The sequence below is a fragment of the Salvelinus namaycush genome, chromosome 1, assembly GCF_016432855.1.
Source record: "Salvelinus namaycush isolate Seneca chromosome 1, SaNama_1.0, whole genome shotgun sequence".
In the NCBI taxonomy this organism is placed as follows: Eukaryota; Metazoa; Chordata; class Actinopteri; order Salmoniformes; family Salmonidae; genus Salvelinus; species Salvelinus namaycush.
Genome location: NC_052307.1, coordinates 81,560,710 through 81,580,393, shown reverse-complemented (window position 1 = coordinate 81,580,393; position 19,684 = coordinate 81,560,710). Strand labels below are relative to the sequence as shown.

The 19,684-nt window shown below is 48.4% G+C and overlaps 1 protein-coding gene across 1 annotated transcript in view; it reads right to left on the bottom strand.

Annotated features, from left to right (window-relative positions):
- LOC120053258 (A disintegrin and metalloproteinase with thrombospondin motifs 7) overlaps positions 1-19,684 on the bottom strand; it is a 162,836-nt gene that overhangs the window by 85,296 nt on the left and 57,856 nt on the right. Inside the window, exon 9 of the mRNA XM_039000403.1 lies at positions 19,350-19,494. Within this exon, the coding sequence (XP_038856331.1) occupies positions 19,350-19,494 (145 nt within the window). The remainder of the gene's footprint in view (positions 1-19,349; positions 19,495-19,684) is intronic.

Below are 19,684 nucleotides of genomic sequence, written 5' to 3'. Positions count from 1 at the left end.
AAGCCTCTGTGGGGATGATATGATGAACCTGTCAGTAGCTAGGTCTCCATACAATTATTGACAAATTTGAATTTAAATATTCTAACATCTGCAGAAAAACAATATGCTCATTTTCCCCATGAGATGTGTTTCCACCAAATTAACTTGTTGCGCGATGACATAGTGCACATAAATATAACTTAGGCGGTTAAATTCCCATGTACCGAATACAAGAAATACAAGTTAAATGGGTTTCCATCACATTTGACACTCTACTGTGTGTTTCGTTATATAGCGAGGGTGCCCACTCTGGTTTTGGTACATGTGATTGACGCTTGGCTGCTGCTTATTTTTATTTATCAATCATTATGTCACCAGAATAAGACCCTGGATATTTATTGGAAAGGAGCATCAAGCTCATCACCGTGCACTTTCACCACCCTGTGAAGTTCATCATAACTTAATTCATCTGTAGCCTAATAAACTGCATGCTTTCCTGAGTCATAGTGGGAGGACCACACAACATATCACGTGACTCCAAGTTTACTTCGATATGATGGTTATGTAAATAACCGCCATTTCTAGCATAATTCATTTTACAGACACAAAAAGATCCCACCTCGTCTAAGGTATTTTGCTTTGTCAGCATTTGGAAAGTTTACCCGCAAATTAGCGGTTTCCATCAGACGACATGTACTTTACTCGCATTAAAAAGGTAAGATGGAAACCTGGTTAGTGTTTCACAAGGGAAAGGAGTTATTGCTATGCAAATTTCTTACAGTCTTCGGGCCCAACCATGTGTGTGTGTGCGCGCATATATTAATGAGCATTTGATATATTAATGCTGTCACGTTCTGACCTTAGTTTTGTTGTTATGTCTTTGTTTTAGTTTGGTCAGGGCATGAGTTGGGTGGGTAGTCTATGTTCCTTTTTCTATGTTATTCTGTTTCTATGTGTTTGGCCTAATATGGTTCTCAATCAGAGGCAGGTGTCAGTCGTTGTCTCTGATTGGGAGCCATATTTAGGTAGCCTGTTTGTCATTATGTGTTGTGGGTGATTGTTCCTGTGTCTGTGTTTTACCATACGGGACTGTTTCGTTTTCGTTCGTTCACTTTGTTGTTTTTGTTTCAGTGTTCTATTTCTTTATTAAAATATGGACACTTACCACGCTGCGCATTGGTCCTCCGATCCTTCCTACTACTCCTCCTCAGGAGGAAGACGAGCGTTAGAAATGCTGCTATCAAAAGTGATTTATAGTTTCTATATTTGACGGTCATCATGTACTTTACTACATCATACAGCTAGTCCATGTTACATTTAATAATGATACCTTGGTTCTTTATTTGGGCATTCCTTATTAAATCTCCATACAACTACAATTCATCCCTTCATTTGATCTAATATTTTCATCCCTCCATCAGCCAATTAGTGAATGTTAAACATGTATCCTCGTTGTATATGAAACGCTTACGAACTAACGAGCTAGTAAATGACATCCTAACTCTGAATAACTAAATCCAGCTAAATCATAATGCATAAATGTAAATTTATGCATTAAATTTACACAACCACTTGGTTCTAATCACTTGGTTCTAATCTTGGAATGTCGTCATTTCAACAAGATTTGCCCGTTGGGAAAAGTGTCAAATTCACACTCATTTATTTGATTGGGAATGTTTTGTTCCAGGGTTGTTTACAAAACACAGACTAAGAAAGAAATAGTCCTCCTCCCAACCACTATCGAAAGGGGAGGAGGAAACCAATGATTCCCTAATTCCATTCAGGTTTCCTGCTTCAGTCCTGGCAATGGCACCAAAGAGGGTTGAAGGAGATGATCTATCCCACGCTTGCTTTCCTGCCCTGGTGGGCTTCCTGTAAACCCAAGCACACGCAGCTAATGTTATTCATACAAAGGGCTGTAGTAACTCCAACCCTGGATGAGAATGTTGGTGTGTGGTCTCTCTCTCTCTCCCTCCCTCTCCCTATCTCCCACCACTCCGTCCCTCTCTCTCCCCACTCCCTCCCTCTCTCTCCCCACTCCCTCCCTCTCTCTCCCCACTCCCTCTCTCTCTCTCCCCACTCCCTCCCTCTCTCTCCCCACTCCCTCCCTCTCTCTCCCCACTCCCTCCCTCTCTCTCCCCACTCCCTCCCTCTCTCTCCCCACTCCCTCCCTCTATTGAAATGCCAATTTTTCTCAACCTTGCAGGGCAGTTTAGAAAGCAGAGGTTTTGTGTAAACTACGTGGTTTCCACAACACAACACCCTATCAGAGGAATTCTATGGAAAGTCTGCAGGAACACAGTCCTGTGCCACCCTCCATCCTGTTCCAGCTGACTTCACTGCATACCTCCTCAATGAGCTCAAATGATGAGCTCAGTGCCCAGCAAGGGACTTGTTAATCAGCTATCCTCCCCGCTGCTCGCGCCAGTTGTTCTAACTACTTAAACCTTGACGGTTTCCAAGCGCCGGATATACAAAACATCCATTTTGCCAGGGGGAACGGGTGTAATTCCAGCTCAAATCGCCGTAATTCCAGAAGTGATAAATGGATACACATTCGGCGGCTCTATTTCCGCCTCCCGAGGCGGCTGCGAGTTTATCTTCCTGGCCCTCGCAGTAGCTCGCTGGTAATTCCAGCAAATCACCCCATTTTCCTCTAACCAAACACATATAGGCCCCCTCAGAATCTGTCAAGAAATGTTACAGTTAAGGGGGACGCTATTCAATCAAGCGGCAAGCAAGGAATTCCCGAGGGGTGTATTAGGTAAATACGGTGAACCTATAGGCTGCTTGTTTATGTATGTACTGTTTAGAGTGTGAGACCAGTGTATTATCACATTACAGTGTAGCCTACGGCAATCAACTGTCAGCAGGCAAGCATTTTCTATCAAAAGGGTACTGTTGGAATAATGATTTTTCATTAACGTACAGATGAACTCATTGAACTTTTTTCTATCATTAATGTTTCGAGAAGTCTGCCGGGGATGAAGGATATGCTGTTTACACAGATTCTGTGTATGTTCTTCTGTGGGTCTTCCCCTTCATAATGAAATGTAAACGGAATCAAAACTGGAAAATTGCCTTCAGTAGCACGACTCGAACCAAGACAACATATGCTTGTGTGTCTAAAGCTCTTTGCACCTTTTTTTTGTAAACACTTTTAGACAAACAAAGACTTGTGAATCCAATAGGCTTGAGTGTTCAATCTAAACCATAAAGCTTGCCACTTTGAACCTGATATGCATGTATTGGCTTGTAGCTCGTTTGCCAACACATCTGGGCTTTAAAGATGAAATGCTGTTGTTCCAATTTGTTGCCCTTTAAATCCTGTCACTCCAATCACATGGACAATTGCCGGAGCATTGCTGCACAGTGTGTACTGACGCAGGAAGCTGTGTGTATTGATGCGATTATTGATGCGATTGGTGGCCACTTAGAGAGCATGTCTCATTGTGTGGTTTAAGCAGACAGCAGTCGACTGAGAAGTTATGGGGGTGATGTTTTAATGGAGCAGACAGCAGTGTGTTGAGAGGTAATAGGGGTGATGTTTTAATGGAGCAGACAGCAGTCTGTTGAGAGGTTATGGGGGTGATGTTTTAATGGAGCAGACAGCAGTCTGTTGAGAAGTTATGGGGGTGATGTTTTAATGGAGCAGACAGCAGTCTGTTGAGAGGTTATGGAGGTGATGTTTTAATGGAGCAGACAGCAGTCTGTTGAGAGGTAATAGGGGTGATGTTTTAATGGAGCAGACAGCAGTCTGTTGAGAGGTAATAGGGGTGATGTTTTAATGGAGCAGACAGCAGTCTGTTGAGAAGTTATGGGGGTGATGTTTTAATGGAGCAGACAGCAGTCTGTTGAGAGGTTATGGAGGTGATGTTTAAATGGAGCAGACAGCAGTCTGTTGAGAGGTAATAGGGGTGATGTTTTAATGGAGCAGACAGCAGTCTGTTGAGAGGTAATAGGGGTGATGTTTTAATGGAGCAGACAGCAGTCTGTTGAGAGGTGATGATTTAATGGAGCAGACAGCAGTCTGTTGAGAGGTTATAGGGGTGATGTGAGTATAGAGAGGAGAAGAACATAACTGATCGACAGAGAATGAGGAGTGGATGAGTAATGAGGATGAGTAAAGAGGTTAAGGAGTAAAGAGGATGAGTAAAGAGGATGAAGAGTGGAGGAGTAATGAGGATGAGGAGTGGAGTGAAGGAGTAGAGGATGAGGAGTAGAGGAGTAAAGTGGAGAGGGGTAATGAGGATGAAGAGTAAAGAGGATGAAGAGTAATGGGGATGAAGAGTAATGAGGATGAGGAGTAATGAGAATGAGGAGTAATGATGATGAGGAGTGGAGGAGTAAAGAGGATGAGGAGTAATGAGGATGAGTAAAGAGGATGAGGAGTAATGAGGATGAGGAGTAATGTGGATGAGGAGTAAAGAGGATGAGGAGTGGAGAAGTAAAGAGGAAGAGTGTAGGAGAAATAAGGATGAGGGGTAATGAGGATGAGGAATAATGAGAATGAGGAGTGGAGGAGTAATTAGGATGATGAGTAATGAGGAGTGGAGTAATGTGGATGAGGAGTAAAGAGGACGAGGAGTGTAGGAGTAATGACGATGAGGAGTAATGAGGATGAGGAGTGGAGGAGTAAAGAGGACGCGGAGTGGAGGAGTCATGAGGATGAGGAGTAATGAGGATTAATGAGGATGAGGAGTAATGAGGAGAGGCGTAAAGAGGATGAGGAGTAATGAGGATGAGGAGTAATGAGGATGAGTGGAGGAGTAATGAGGATGAGGCGTAAAGAGCATGAAGAGTAATGAGGATGAGGCGTAAAGAGGATGAGGATAAATAATGAGTGGAGGAGTAATGGGGATGAGGAGTGGAGGAGTAATGAAGATGAGGAGTAATGAGGAGTGGGGGAGTAAAGAGCAAAATGGAGGGTGATGTGAGAATAAAGACAGAGAGCAGTAAGGAAGCGATTGAGGGAGAAGAAGGTGGAAGGGCTAAGAGGAGTGATGCAGGGTTACAGTAACTAGTGGGGGAATGAAGAGCAATGTTAGTGAAGAGGAGACAAGAGGAGAAGTGAGAAAGGAAGAGTTGTGACGAGGGTTGTGGGACAGAGGACAAGAGGAGAATTGAGAAGGGAAGAGCTGTAATGAGGGTTGTGGGACAGAGGACAAGAGGAGAATTGAGAAGGGAAGAGTTGTGACGAGGGTTGTGGGACAGAGGACAAGAGGAGAATTGAGAAGGGAAGAGCTGTGACGAGGGTTGTGGGACAGAGGACAAGAGGAGAATTGAGAAGGGAAGAGTTGTGACGAGGGTTGTAGGACAGAGAGGACAAGAGGAGAATTGAGAAGGGAAGAGCTGTGATGAGGGTTGTGGGACAGAGGACAAGAGGAGAATTGAGAAGGGAAGAGTTGTGACGAGGGTTGTAGGACAGAGAGGACAAGAGGAGAATTGAGAAGGGAAGAGTTGTGACGAGGGTTGTAGGACAGAGAGGACAAGAGGAGAATTGAGAAGGGAAGAGCTGTGACGAGGGTTGTGGGACAGAGAGGACAAGAGGAGAATTGAGAAGGGAAGAGCTGTGACGAGGGTTGTGGGACAGAGAGGACAAGAGGAGAATTGAGAAGGGAAGAGCTGTGATGAGGGTTGTGGGACAGAGGACAAGAGGAGAATTGAGAAGGGAAGAGCTGTGATGAGGGTTGTGGGACAGAGGACAAGAGGAGAATTGAGAAGGGAAGAGCTGTGATGAGGGTTGTGGGACAGAGGACAAGAGGAGAATTGAGAAGGGAAGAGTTGTGATGAGGGTTGTAGGACAGAGGACAAGAGGAGAATTGAGAAGGGAAGAGTTGTGATGAGGGTTGTAGGACAGAGGACAAGAGGAGAATTGAGAAGGGAAGAGTTGTAATGAGGGTTGTGGGACAGAGGACAAGAGGAGAATTGAGAAGGGAAGAGTTGTGATGAGGGTTGTAGGACAGAGGACAAGAGGAGAATTGAGAAGGGAAGAGTTGTGATGAGGGTTGTAGGACAGAGGACAAGAGGAGAATTGAGAAGGGAAGAGTTGTGACGAGGGTTGTAGGACAGAGAGGACAAGAGGAGAATTGAGAAGGGAAGAGCTGTAATGAGGGTTGTGGGACAGAGGACAAGAGTTGAATTGAGAAGGGAAGAGTTGTGATGAGGGTTGTGGGACAGAGGACAAGAGGAGAATTGAGAAGGGAAGAGCTGTGACGAGGGTTGTGGGACAGAGAGGACAAGAGGAGAATTGAGAAGGGAAGAGCTGTAATGAGGGTTGTGGGACAGAGGACAAGAGGAGAATTGAGAAGGGAAGAGCTGTAATGAGGGTTGTGGGACAGAGGACAAGAGGAGAATTGAGAAGGGAAGAGTTGTGACGAGGGTTGTAGGACAGAGAGGACAAGAGGAGAATTGAGAGGGAAGAGCTGTGACGAGGGTTGTGGGACAGAGAGGACAAGAGGAGAATTGAGAAGGGAAGAGCTGTGACGAGGGTTGTGGGACAGAGAGGACAAGAGGAGAATTGAGAAGGGAAGAGCTGTGATGAGGGTTGTGGGACAGAGGACAAGAGGAGAATTGAGAAGGGAAGAGCTGTGATGAGGGTTGTGGGACAGAGGACAAGAGGAGAATTGAGAAGGGAAGAGTTGTGACGAGGGTTGTGGGACAGAGGACAAGAGGAGAATTGAGAAGGGAAGAGTTGTGACGAGGGTTGTAGGACAGAGAGGACAAGAGGAGAATTGAGAAGGGAAGAGCTGTGATGAGGGTTGTGGGACAGAGGACAAGAGGAGAATTGAGAAGGGAAGAGTTGTGACGAGGGTTGTAGGACAGAGAGGACAAGAGGAGAATTGAGAAGGGAAGAGCTGTAATGAGGGTTGTGGGACAGAGGACAAGAGTTGAATTGAGAAGGGAAGAGTTGTGATGAGGGTTGTGGGACAGAGGACAAGAGGAGAATTGAGAAGGGAAGAGCTGTGACGAGGGTTGTGGGACAGAGAGGACAAGAGGAGAATTGAGAAGGGAAGAGCTGTAATGAGGGTTGTGGGACAGAGGACAAGAGGAGAATTGAGAAGGGAAGAGCTGTAATGAGGGTTGTGGGACAGAGGACAAGAGGAGAATTGAGAAGGGAAGAGTTGTGACGAGGGTTGTAGGACAGAGAGGACAAGAGGAGAATTGAGAGGGAAGAGCTGTGACGAGGGTTGTGGGACAGAGAGGACAAGAGGAGAATTGAGAAGGGAAGAGCTGTGACGAGGGTTGTGGGACAGAGAGGACAAGAGGAGAATTGAGAAGGGAAGAGCTGTGATGAGGGTTGTGGGACAGAGGACAAGAGGAGAATTGAGAAGGGAAGAGCTGTGATGAGGGTTGTGGGACAGAGGACAAGAGGAGAATTGAGAAGGGAAGAGTTGTGACGAGGGTTGTGGGACAGAGGACAAGAGGAGAATTGAGAAGGGAAGAGTTGTGACGAGGGTTGTAGGACAGAGAGGACAAGAGGAGAATTGAGAAGGGAAGAGCTGTGATGAGGGTTGTGGGACAGAGGACAAGAGGAGAATTGAGAAGGGAAGAGTTGTGATGAGGGTTGTGGGACAGAGAGGACAAGAGGAGAATTGAGAAGGGAAGAGTTGTGACGAGGGTTGTGGGACAGAGAGGACAAGAGGAGAATTGAGAAGGGAAGAGTTGTGACGAGGGTTGTGGGACAGAGAGGACAAGAGGAGAATTGAGAAGGGAAGAGTTGTGACGAGGGTTGTGGGACAGAGAGGACAAGAGGAGAATTGAGAAGGGAAGAGCTGTGACGAGGGTTGTGGGACAGAGAGGACAAGAGGAGAATTGAGAAGGGAAGAGTTGTGACGAGGGTTGTGGGACAGAGAGGACAAGAGGAGAATTGAGAAGGGAAGAGCTGTGACGAGGGTTGTGGGACAGAGAGGACAAGAGGAGAATTGAGAAGGGAAGAGCTGTGACGAGGGTTGTGGGACAGAGAGGACAAGAGGAGAATTGAGAAGGGAAGAGCTGTGATGAGGGTTGTGGGACAGAGGACAAGAGGAGAATTGAGAAGGGAAGAGCTGTGATGAGGGTTGTGGGACAGAGGACAAGAGGAGAATTGAGAAGGGAAGAGCTGTAATGAGGGTTGTGGGACAGAGGACAAGAGGAGAATTGAGAAGGGAAGAGTTGTGATGAGGGTTGTGGGACAGAGGACAAGAGGAGAATTGAGAAGGGAAGAGCTGTGATGAGGGTTGTGGGACAGAGGACAAGAGGAGAATTGAGAAGGGAAGAGTTGTGATGAGGGTTGTGGGACAGAGGACAAGAGGAGAATTGAGAAGGGAAGAGTTGTGATGAGGGTTGTGGGACAGAGGACAAGAGGAGAATTGAGAAGGGAAGAGCTGTGATGAGGGTTGTGGGACAGAGGACAAGAGGAGAATTGAGAAGGGAAGAGTTGTAATGAGGGTTGTGGGACAGAGGACAAGAGGAGAATTGAGAAGGGAAGAGTTGTGACGAGGGTTGTAGGACAGAGAGGACAAGAGGAGAATTGAGAAGGGAAGAGCTGTAATGAGGGTTGTGGGACAGAGGACAAGAGGAGAATTGAGAAGGGAAGAGTTGTGATGAGGGTTGTGGGACAGAGGACAAGAGGAGAATTGAGAAGGGAAGAGCTGTGACGAGGGTTGTGGGACAGAGGACAAGAGGAGAATTGAGAAGGGAAGAGCTGTAATGAGGGTTGTGGGACAGAGGACAAGAGGAGAATTGAGAAGGGAAGAGCTGTAATGAGGGTTGTGGGACAGAGGACAAGAGGAGAATTGAGAAGGGAAGAGTTGTGACGAGGGTTGTAGGACAGAGAGGACAAGAGGAGAATTGAGAAGGGAAGAGTTGTGACGAGGGTTGTAGGACAGAGAGGACAAGAGGAGAATTGAGAAGGGAAGAGCTGTGACGAGGGTTGTGGGACAGAGAGGACAAGAGGAGAATTGAGAAGGGAAGAGCTGTGATGAGGGTTGTGGGACAGAGGACAAGAGGAGAATTGAGAAGGGAAGAGCTGTGATGAGGGTTGTGGGACAGAGGACAAGAGGAGAATTGAGAAGGGAAGAGCTGTGATGAGGGTTGTGGGACAGAGGACAAGAGGAGAATTGAGAAGGGAAGAGCTGTGATGAGGGTTGTGGGACAGAGGACAAGAGGAGAAGTGAGAAGGGAAGAGCTGTGATGAGGGTTGTAGGACAGAGAGGACAAGAGGAGAATTGAGAAGGGAAGAGCTGTGATGAGGGTTGTGGGACAGAGAGGACAAGAGGAGAATTGAGAAGGGAAGAGTTGTGATGAGGGTTGTGGGACAGAGGACAAGAGGAGAATTGAGAAGGGAAGAGTTGTAATGAGGGTTGTGGGACAGAGGACAAGAGGAGAATTGAGAAGGGAAGAGTTGTGATGAGGGTTGTAGGACAGAGGACAAGAGGAGAATTGAGAAGGGAAGAGTTGTGATGAGGGTTGTAGGACAGAGGACAAGAGGAGAATTGAGAAGGGAAGAGTTGTGACGAGGGTTGTAGGACAGAGAGGACAAGAGGAGAATTGAGAAGGGAAGAGCTGTAATGAGGGTTGTGGGACAGAGGACAAGAGTTGAATTGAGAAGGGAAGAGTTGTGATGAGGGTTGTGGGACAGAGGACAAGAGGAGAATTGAGAAGGGAAGAGCTGTGACGAGGGTTGTGGGACAGAGAGGACAAGAGGAGAATTGAGAAGGGAAGAGCTGTAATGAGGGTTGTGGGACAGAGGACAAGAGGAGAATTGAGAAGGGAAGAGCTGTAATGAGGGTTGTGGGACAGAGGACAAGAGGAGAATTGAGAAGGGAAGAGTTGTGACGAGGGTTGTAGGACAGAGAGGACAAGAGGAGAATTGAGAGGGAAGAGCTGTGACGAGGGTTGTGGGACAGAGAGGACAAGAGGAGAATTGAGAAGGGAAGAGCTGTGACGAGGGTTGTGGGACAGAGAGGACAAGAGGAGAATTGAGAAGGGAAGAGCTGTGATGAGGGTTGTGGGACAGAGGACAAGAGGAGAATTGAGAAGGGAAGAGCTGTGATGAGGGTTGTGGGACAGAGGACAAGAGGAGAATTGAGAAGGGAAGAGCTGTGATGAGGGTTGTGGGACAGAGGACAAGAGGAGAATTGAGAAGGGAAGAGTTGTGACGAGGGTTGTGGGACAGAGGACAAGAGGAGAATTGAGAAGGGAAGAGTTGTGACGAGGGTTGTAGGACAGAGAGGACAAGAGGAGAATTGAGAAGGGAAGAGCTGTGATGAGGGTTGTGGGACAGAGGACAAGAGGAGAATTGAGAAGGGAAGAGTTGTGACGAGGGTTGTAGGACAGAGAGGACAAGAGGAGAATTGAGAAGGGAAGAGTTGTGACGAGGGTTGTGGGACAGAGAGGACAAGAGGAGAATTGAGAAGGGAAGAGCTGTGACGAGGGTTGTGGGACAGAGAGGACAAGAGGAGAATTGAGAAGGGAAGAGCTGTGACGAGGGTTGTGGGACAGAGAGGACAAGAGGAGAATTGAGAAGGGAAGAGCTGTGATGAGGGTTGTGGGACAGAGGACAAGAGGAGAATTGAGAAGGGAAGAGCTGTGATGAGGGTTGTGGGACAGAGGACAAGAGGAGAATTGAGAAGGGAAGAGCTGTAATGAGGGTTGTGGGACAGAGGACAAGAGGAGAATTGAGAAGGGAAGAGCTGTAATGAGGGTTGTGGGACAGAGGACAAGAGGAGAATTGAGAAGGGAAGAGTTGTGATGAGGGTTGTGGGACAGAGGACAAGAGGAGAATTGAGAAGGGAAGAGCTGTGATGAGGGTTGTGGGACAGAGGACAAGAGGAGAATTGAGAAGGGAAGAGTTGTAATGAGGGTTGTGGGACAGAGGACAAGAGGAGAATTGAGAAGGGAAGAGTTGTGACGAGGGTTGTAGGACAGAGAGGACAAGAGGAGAATTGAGAAGGGAAGAGCTGTAATGAGGGTTGTGGGACAGAGGACAAGAGGAGAATTGAGAAGGGAAGAGTTGTGATGAGGGTTGTGGGACAGAGGACAAGAGGAGAATTGAGAAGGGAAGAGCTGTGACGAGGGTTGTGGGACAGAGGACAAGAGGAGAATTGAGAAGGGAAGAGCTGTAACGAGGGTTGTGGGACAGAGGACAAGAGGAGAATTGAGAAGGGAAGAGCTGTAATGAGGGTTGTGGGACAGAGGACAAGAGGAGAATTGAGAAGGGAAGAGTTGTGACGAGGGTTGTAGGACAGAGAGGACAAGAGGAGAATTGAGAAGGGAAGAGTTGTGACGAGGGTTGTAGGACAGAGAGGACAAGAGGAGAATTGAGAAGGGAAGAGCTGTGACGAGGGTTGTGGGACAGAGAGGACAAGAGGAGAATTGAGAAGGGAAGAGCTGTGACGAGGGTTGTGGGACAGAGAGGACAAGAGGAGAATTGAGAAGGGAAGAGTTGTGATGAGGGTTGTAGGACAGAGGACAAGAGGAGAATTGAGAAGGGAAGAGTTGTGATGAGGGTTGTAGGACAGAGGACAAGAGGAGAATTGAGAAGGGAAGAGTTGTGACGAGGGTTGTAGGACAGAGAGGACAAGAGGAGAATTGAGAAGGGAAGAGCTGTAATGAGGGTTGTGGGACAGAGGACAAGAGTTGAATTGAGAAGGGAAGAGTTGTGATGAGGGTTGTGGGACAGAGGACAAGAGGAGAATTGAGAAGGGAAGAGCTGTGACGAGGGTTGTGGGACAGAGAGGACAAGAGGAGAATTGAGAAGGGAAGAGCTGTAATGAGGGTTGTGGGACAGAGGACAAGAGGAGAATTGAGAAGGGAAGAGCTGTAATGAGGGTTGTGGGACAGAGGACAAGAGGAGAATTGAGAAGGGAAGAGTTGTGACGAGGGTTGTAGGACAGAGAGGACAAGAGGAGAATTGAGAGGGAAGAGCTGTGACGAGGGTTGTGGGACAGAGAGGACAAGAGGAGAATTGAGAAGGGAAGAGCTGTGACGAGGGTTGTGGGACAGAGAGGACAAGAGGAGAATTGAGAAGGGAAGAGCTGTGATGAGGGTTGTGGGACAGAGGACAAGAGGAGAATTGAGAAGGGAAGAGCTGTGATGAGGGTTGTGGGACAGAGGACAAGAGGAGAATTGAGAAGGGAAGAGTTGTGACGAGGGTTGTGGGACAGAGGACAAGAGGAGAATTGAGAAGGGAAGAGTTGTGACGAGGGTTGTAGGACAGAGAGGACAAGAGGAGAATTGAGAAGGGAAGAGCTGTGATGAGGGTTGTGGGACAGAGGACAAGAGGAGAATTGAGAAGGGAAGAGTTGTGACGAGGGTTGTAGGACAGAGAGGACAAGAGGAGAATTGAGAAGGGAAGAGTTGTGACGAGGGTTGTGGGACAGAGAGGACAAGAGGAGAATTGAGAAGGGAAGAGCTGTGACGAGGGTTGTGGGACAGAGAGGACAAGAGGAGAATTGAGAAGGGAAGAGCTGTGACGAGGGTTGTGGGACAGAGAGGACAAGAGGAGAATTGAGAAGGGAAGAGCTGTGATGAGGGTTGTGGGACAGAGGACAAGAGGAGAATTGAGAAGGGAAGAGCTGTGATGAGGGTTGTGGGACAGAGGACAAGAGGAGAATTGAGAAGGGAAGAGCTGTGATGAGGGTTGTGGGACAGAGGACAAGAGGAGAATTGAGAAGGGAAGAGCTGTGATGAGGGTTGTGGGACAGAGGACAAGAGGAGAATTGAGAAGGGAAGAGCTGTAATGAGGGTTGTGGGACAGAGGACAAGAGGAGAATTGAGAAGGGAAGAGTTGTGATGAGGGTTGTGGGACAGAGGACAAGAGGAGAATTGAGAAGGGAAGAGCTGTGATGAGGGTTGTGGGACAGAGGACAAGAGGAGAATTGAGAAGGGAAGAGCTGTAATGAGGGTTGTGGGACAGAGGACAAGAGGAGAATTGAGAAGGGAAGAGTTGTGATGAGGGTTGTGGGACAGAGGACAAGAGGAGAATTGAGAAGGGAAGAGTTGTAATGAGGGTTGTAGGACAGAGAGGACAAGAGGAGAATTGAGAAGGGAAGAGCTGTGATGAGGGTTGTGGGACAGAGGACAAGAGGAGAATTGAGAAGGGAAGAGTTGTAATGAGGGTTGTGGGACAGAGGACAAGAGGAGAATTGAGAAGGGAAGAGTTGTGACGAGGGTTGTAGGACAGAGAGGACAAGAGGAGAATTGAGAAGGGAAGAGCTGTAATGAGGGTTGTGGGACAGAGGACAAGAGGAGAATTGAGAAGGGAAGAGTTGTGATGAGGGTTGTGGGACAGAGGACAAGAGGAGAATTGAGAAGGGAAGAGCTGTGACGAGGGTTGTGGGACAGAGGACAAGAGGAGAATTGAGAAGGGAAGAGCTGTAACGAGGGTTGTGGGACAGAGGACAAGAGGAGAATTGAGAAGGGAAGAGCTGTAATGAGGGTTGTGGGACAGAGGACAAGAGGAGAATTGAGAAGGGAAGAGTTGTGACGAGGGTTGTAGGACAGAGAGGACAAGAGGAGAATTGAGAAGGGAAGAGCTGTGACGAGGGTTGTAGGACAGAGAGGACAAGAGGAGAATTGAGAAGGGAAGAGCTGTGACGAGGGTTGTGGGACAGAGAGGACAAGAGGAGAATTGAGAAGGGAAGAGCTGTGACGAGGGTTGTGGGACAGAGAGGACAAGAGGAGAATTGAGAAGGGAAGAGCTGTGACGAGGGTTGTGGGACAGAGAGGACAAGAGGAGAATTGAGAAGGGAAGAGTTGTGATGAGGGTTGTAGGACAGAGGACAAGAGGAGAATTGAGAAGGGAAGAGTTGTGATGAGGGTTGTAGGACAGAGGACAAGAGGAGAATTGAGAAGGGAAGAGTTGTGACGAGGGTTGTAGGACAGAGAGGACAAGAGGAGAATTGAGAAGGGAAGAGTTGTGATGAGGGTTGTGGGACAGAGGACAAGAGGAGAATTGAGAAGGGAAGAGCTGTGATGAGGGTTGTGGGACAGAGGACAAGAGTTGAATTGAGAAGGGAAGAGTTGTGATGAGGGTTGTGGGACAGAGGACAAGAGGAGAATTGAGAAGGGAAGAGCTGTGACGAGGGTTGTGGGACAGAGAGGACAAGAGGAGAATTGAGAAGGGAAGAGCTGTAATGAGGGTTGTGGGACAGAGGACAAGAGGAGAATTGAGAAGGGAAGAGCTGTAATGAGGGTTGTGGGACAGAGGACAAGAGGAGAATTGAGAAGGGAAGAGTTGTGACGAGGGTTGTAGGACAGAGAGGACAAGAGGAGAATTGAGAGGGAAGAGCTGTGACGAGGGTTGTGGGACAGAGAGGACAAGAGGAGAATTGAGAAGGGAAGAGCTGTGACGAGGGTTGTGGGACAGAGAGGACAAGAGGAGAATTGAGAAGGGAAGAGCTGTGATGAGGGTTGTGGGACAGAGGACAAGAGGAGAATTGAGAAGGGAAGAGCTGTGATGAGGGTTGTGGGACAGAGGACAAGAGGAGAATTGAGAAGGGAAGAGTTGTGACGAGGGTTGTGGGACAGAGGACAAGAGGAGAATTGAGAAGGGAAGAGTTGTGACGAGGGTTGTAGGACAGAGAGGACAAGAGGAGAATTGAGAAGGGAAGAGCTGTGATGAGGGTTGTGGGACAGAGGACAAGAGGAGAATTGAGAAGGGAAGAGTTGTGACGAGGGTTGTAGGACAGAGAGGACAAGAGGAGAATTGAGAAGGGAAGAGTTGTGACGAGGGTTGTGGGACAGAGAGGACAAGAGGAGAATTGAGAAGGGAAGAGCTGTGACGAGGGTTGTGGGACAGAGAGGACAAGAGGAGAATTGAGAAGGGAAGAGCTGTGATGAGGGTTGTGGGACAGAGGACAAGAGGAGAATTGAGAAGGGAAGAGCTGTGATGAGGGTTGTGGGACAGAGGACAAGAGGAGAATTGAGAAGGGAAGAGCTGTAATGAGGGTTGTGGGACAGAGGACAAGAGGAGAATTGAGAAGGGAAGAGTTGTGATGAGGGTTGTGGGACAGAGGACAAGAGGAGAATTGAGAAGGGAAGAGCTGTGATGAGGGTTGTGGGACAGAGGACAAGAGGAGAATTGAGAAGGGAAGAGTTGTGATGAGGGTTGTGGGACAGAGGACAAGAGGAGAATTGAGAAGGGAAGAGTTGTGATGAGGGTTGTGGGACAGAGGACAAGAGGAGAATTGAGAAGGGAAGAGTTGTAATGAGGGTTGTGGGACAGAGGACAAGAGGAGAATTGAGAAGGGAAGAGTTGTGACGAGGGTTGTAGGACAGAGAGGACAAGAGGAGAATTGAGAAGGGAAGAGCTGTAATGAGGGTTGTGGGACAGAGGACAAGAGGAGAATTGAGAAGGGAAGAGTTGTGATGAGGGTTGTGGGACAGAGGACAAGAGGAGAATTGAGAAGGGAAGAGCTGTGACGAGGGTTGTGGGACAGAGAGGACAAGAGGAGAATTGAGAAGGGAAGAGCTGTAATGAGGGTTGTGGGACAGAGGACAAGAGGAGAATTGAGAAGGGAAGAGCTGTAATGAGGGTTGTGGGACAGAGGACAAGAGGAGAATTGAGAAGGGAAGAGTTGTGACGAGGGTTGTGGGACAGAGGACAAGAGGAGAATTGAGAAGGGAAGAGTTGTGACGAGGGTTGTAGGACAGAGAGGACAAGAGGAGAATTGAGAAGGGAAGAGCTGTGATGAGGGTTGTGGGACAGAGGACAAGAGGAGAATTGAGAAGGGAAGAGTTGTGACGAGGGTTGTAGGACAGAGAGTACAAGAGGAGAATTGAGAAGGGAAGAGTTGTGACGAGGGTTGTAGGACAGAGAGGACAAGAGGAGAATTGAGAAGGGAAGAGCTGTGACGAGGGTTGTGGGACAGAGAGGACAAGAGGAGAATTGAGAAGGGAAGAGCTGTGATGAGGGTTGTGGGACAGAGGACAAGAGGAGAATTGAGAAGGGAAGAGCTGTGATGAGGGTTGTGGGACAGAGGACAAGAGGAGAATTGAGAAGGGAAGAGCTGTAATGAGGGTTGTGGGACAGAGGACAAGAGGAGAATTGAGAAGGGAAGAGTTGTGATGAGGGTTGTGGGACAGAGGACAAGAGGAGAATTGAGAAGGGAAGAGCTGTGATGAGGGTTGTGGGACAGAGGACAAGAGGAGAATTGAGAAGGGAAGAGTTGTAATGAGGGTTGTGGGACAGAGGACAAGAGGAGAATTGAGAAGGGAAGAGTTGTGACGAGGGTTGTAGGACAGAGAGGACAAGAGGAGAATTGAGAAGGGAAGAGCTGTAATGAGGGTTGTGGGACAGAGGACAAGAGGAGAATTGAGAAGGGAAGAGTTGTGATGAGGGTTGTGGGACAGAGGACAAGAGGAGAATTGAGAAGGGAAGAGCTGTGACGAGGGTTGTGGGACAGAGGACAAGAGGAGAATTGAGAAGGGAAGAGCTGTAACGAGGGTTGTGGGACAGAGGACAAGAGGAGAATTGAGAAGGGAAGAGCTGTAATGAGGGTTGTGGGACAGAGGACAAGAGGAGAATTGAGAAGGGAAGAGTTGTGACGAGGGTTGTAGGACAGAGAGGACAAGAGGAGAATTGAGAAGGGAAGAGTTGTGACGAGGGTTGTAGGACAGAGAGGACAAGAGGAGAATTGAGAAGGGAAGAGCTGTGACGAGGGTTGTGGGACAGAGAGGACAAGAGGAGAATTGAGAAGGGAAGAGCTGTGACGAGGGTTGTGGGACAGAGAGGACAAGAGGAGAATTGAGAAGGGAAGAGCTGTGATGAGGGTTGTGGGACAGAGGACAAGAGGAGAATTGAGAAGGGAAGAGCTGTGATGAGGGTTGTGGGACAGAGGACAAGAGGAGAATTGAGAAGGGAAGAGCTGTAATGAGGGTTGTGGGACAGAGGACAAGAGGAGAATTGAGAAGGGAAGAGTTGTAATGAGGGTTGTGGGACAGAGGACAAGAGGAGAATTGAGAAGGGAAGAGTTGTGACGAGGGTTGTAGGACAGAGAGGACAAGAGGAGAATTGAGAAGGGAAGAGCTGTAATGAGGGTTGTGGGACAGAGGACAAGAGGAGAATTGAGAAGGGAAGAGTTGTGATGAGGGTTGTGGGACAGAGGACAAGAGGAGAATTGAGAAGGGAAGAGCTGTGACGAGGGTTGTGGGACAGAGGACAAGAGGAGAATTGAGAAGGGAAGAGCTGTAACGAGGGTTGTGGGACAGAGGACAAGAGGAGAATTGAGAAGGGAAGAGCTGTAATGAGGGTTGTGGGACAGAGGACAAGAGGAGAATTGAGAAGGGAAGAGTTGTGACGAGGGTTGTAGGACAGCGAGGACAAGAGGAGAATTGAGAAGGGAAGAGTTGTGACGAGGGTTGTAGGACAGAGAGGACAAGAGGAGAATTGAGAAGGGAAGAGCTGTGACGAGGGTTGTGGGACAGAGAGGACAAGAGGAGAATTGAGAAGGGAAGAGCTGTGACGAGGGTTGTGGGACAGAGAGGACAAGAGGAGAATTGAGAAGGGAAGAGCTGTGATGAGGGTTGTGGGACAGAGGACAAGAGGAGAATTGAGAAGGGAAGAGCTGTGATGAGGGTTGTGGGACAGAGGACAAGAGGAGAATTGAGAAGGGAAGAGCTGTAATGAGGGTTGTGGGACAGAGGACAAGAGGAGAATTGAGAAGGGAAGAGTTGTGATGAGGGTTGTGGGACAGAGGACAAGAGGAGAATTGAGAAGGGAAGAGCTGTGATGAGGGTTGTGGGACAGAGGACAAGAGGAGAATTGAGAAGGGAAGAGTTGTAATGAGGGTTGTGGGACAGAGGACAAGAGGAGAATTGAGAAGGGAAGAGTTGTGACGAGGGTTGTAGGACAGAGAGGACAAGAGGAGAATTGAGAAGGGAAGAGCTGTAATGAGGGTTGTGGGACAGAGGACAAGAGGAGAATTGAGAAGGGAAGAGTTGTGATGAGGGTTGTGGGACAGAGGACAAGAGGAGAATTGAGAAGGGAAGAGCTGTGACGAGGGTTGTGGGACAGAGGACAAGAGGAGAATTGAGAAGGGAAGAGCTGTAACGAGGGTTGTGGGACAGAGGACAAGAGGAGAATTGAGAAGGGAAGAGCTGTAATGAGGGTTGTGGGACAGAGGACAAGAGGAGAATTGAGAAGGGAAGAGTTGTGACGAGGGTTGTAGGACAGAGAGGACAAGAGGAGAATTGAGAAGGGAAGAGCTGTGATGAGGGTTGTGGGACAGAGGACAAGAGGATAATTGAGAAGGGAAGAGCTGTGATGAGGGTTGTGGGACAGAGGACAAGAGGAGAATTGAGAAGGGAAGAGCTGTAATGAGGGTTGTGGGACAGAGGACAAGAGGAGAATTGAGAAGGGAAGAGCTGTGATGAGGGTTGTGGGACAGAGGACAAGAGGAGAATTGAGAAGGGAAGAGCTGTGATGAGGGTTGTGGGACAGAGGACAAGAGGAGAATTGAGAAGGGAAGAGTTGTGATGAGGGTTGTGGGACAGAGGACAAGAGGAGAATTGAGAAGGGAAGAGCTGTGATGAGGGTTGTGGGACAGAGGACAAGAGGAGAATTGAGAAGGGAAGAGTTGTGACGAGGGTTGTAGGACAGAGAGGACAAGAGGAGAATTGAGAAGGGAAGAGCTGTAATGAGGGTTGTGGGACAGAGGACAAGAGGAGAATTGAGAAGGGAAGAGTTGTGATGAGGGTTGTGGGACAGAGGACAAGAGGAGAATTGAGAAGGGAAGAGCTGTGACGAGGGTTGTGGGACAGAGAGGACAAGAGGAGAATTGAGAAGGGAAGAGCTGTGATGAGGGTTGTGGGATAGAGGACAAGAGGAGAAGTGAGAAGGGAAGAGCTGTGATGAGGGTTGTGGGACAGAGGACAAGAGGAGAAGTGAGAAGGGAAGAGTTGTGATGAGGGTTGTGGGACAGAGGACAAGAGGAGAATTGAGAAGGGAAGAGCTGTAATGAGGGTTGTGGGACAGAGGACAAGAGGAGAAGTGAGAAGGGAAGAGTTGTGATGAGGGTTGTGGGACAGAGGACAAGAGGAGAATTGAGAAGGGAAGAGTTGTGACGAGGGTTGTGGGACAGAGGACAAGAGGAGAATTGAGAAGGGAAGAGCTGTGATGAGGGTTGTGGGACAGAGAGGACAAGAGGAGAATTGAGAAGGGAAGAGTTGTGACGAGGGTTGTGGGACAGAGAGGACAAGAGGAGAATTGAGAAGGGAAGAGTTGTGACGAGGGTTGTGGGACAGAGAGGACAAGAGGAGAATTGAGAAGGGAAGAGTTGTGACGAGGGTTGTGGGACAGAGAGGACACACCATGGAGGGATATGCAGATAGCAGGACTATGCTTAAGAAACAGACAAGTATTGGTTCAGATTCAGGGGTCTTACGTCCACGTCGTCACAGAGCAGGGATCCAGAGCCGTACTGTAGGCGGCACTGGTGGGCAGCACTGTACAGGACCCCGGGGGGAACAGAGTTCAGATCCAGCACGTCCCGCACGGGGGGGTCATCCAGGCACCAGCCCCAGCCTCGACTGAGGAGGAACAACCACAACAACAGGGTGGTCAGACACATGCATTATAGTGAAACATGCACACATCAAGATCCTGAAAAGGTGTGTTATTAAATGGATCGTTTGGGATTTTGGCAATGAGCCCGTTATCTACTTCCCCAGATCAGATGAACTCATGGATACCATTTTTATGACTCTGCGTCCAGTATGA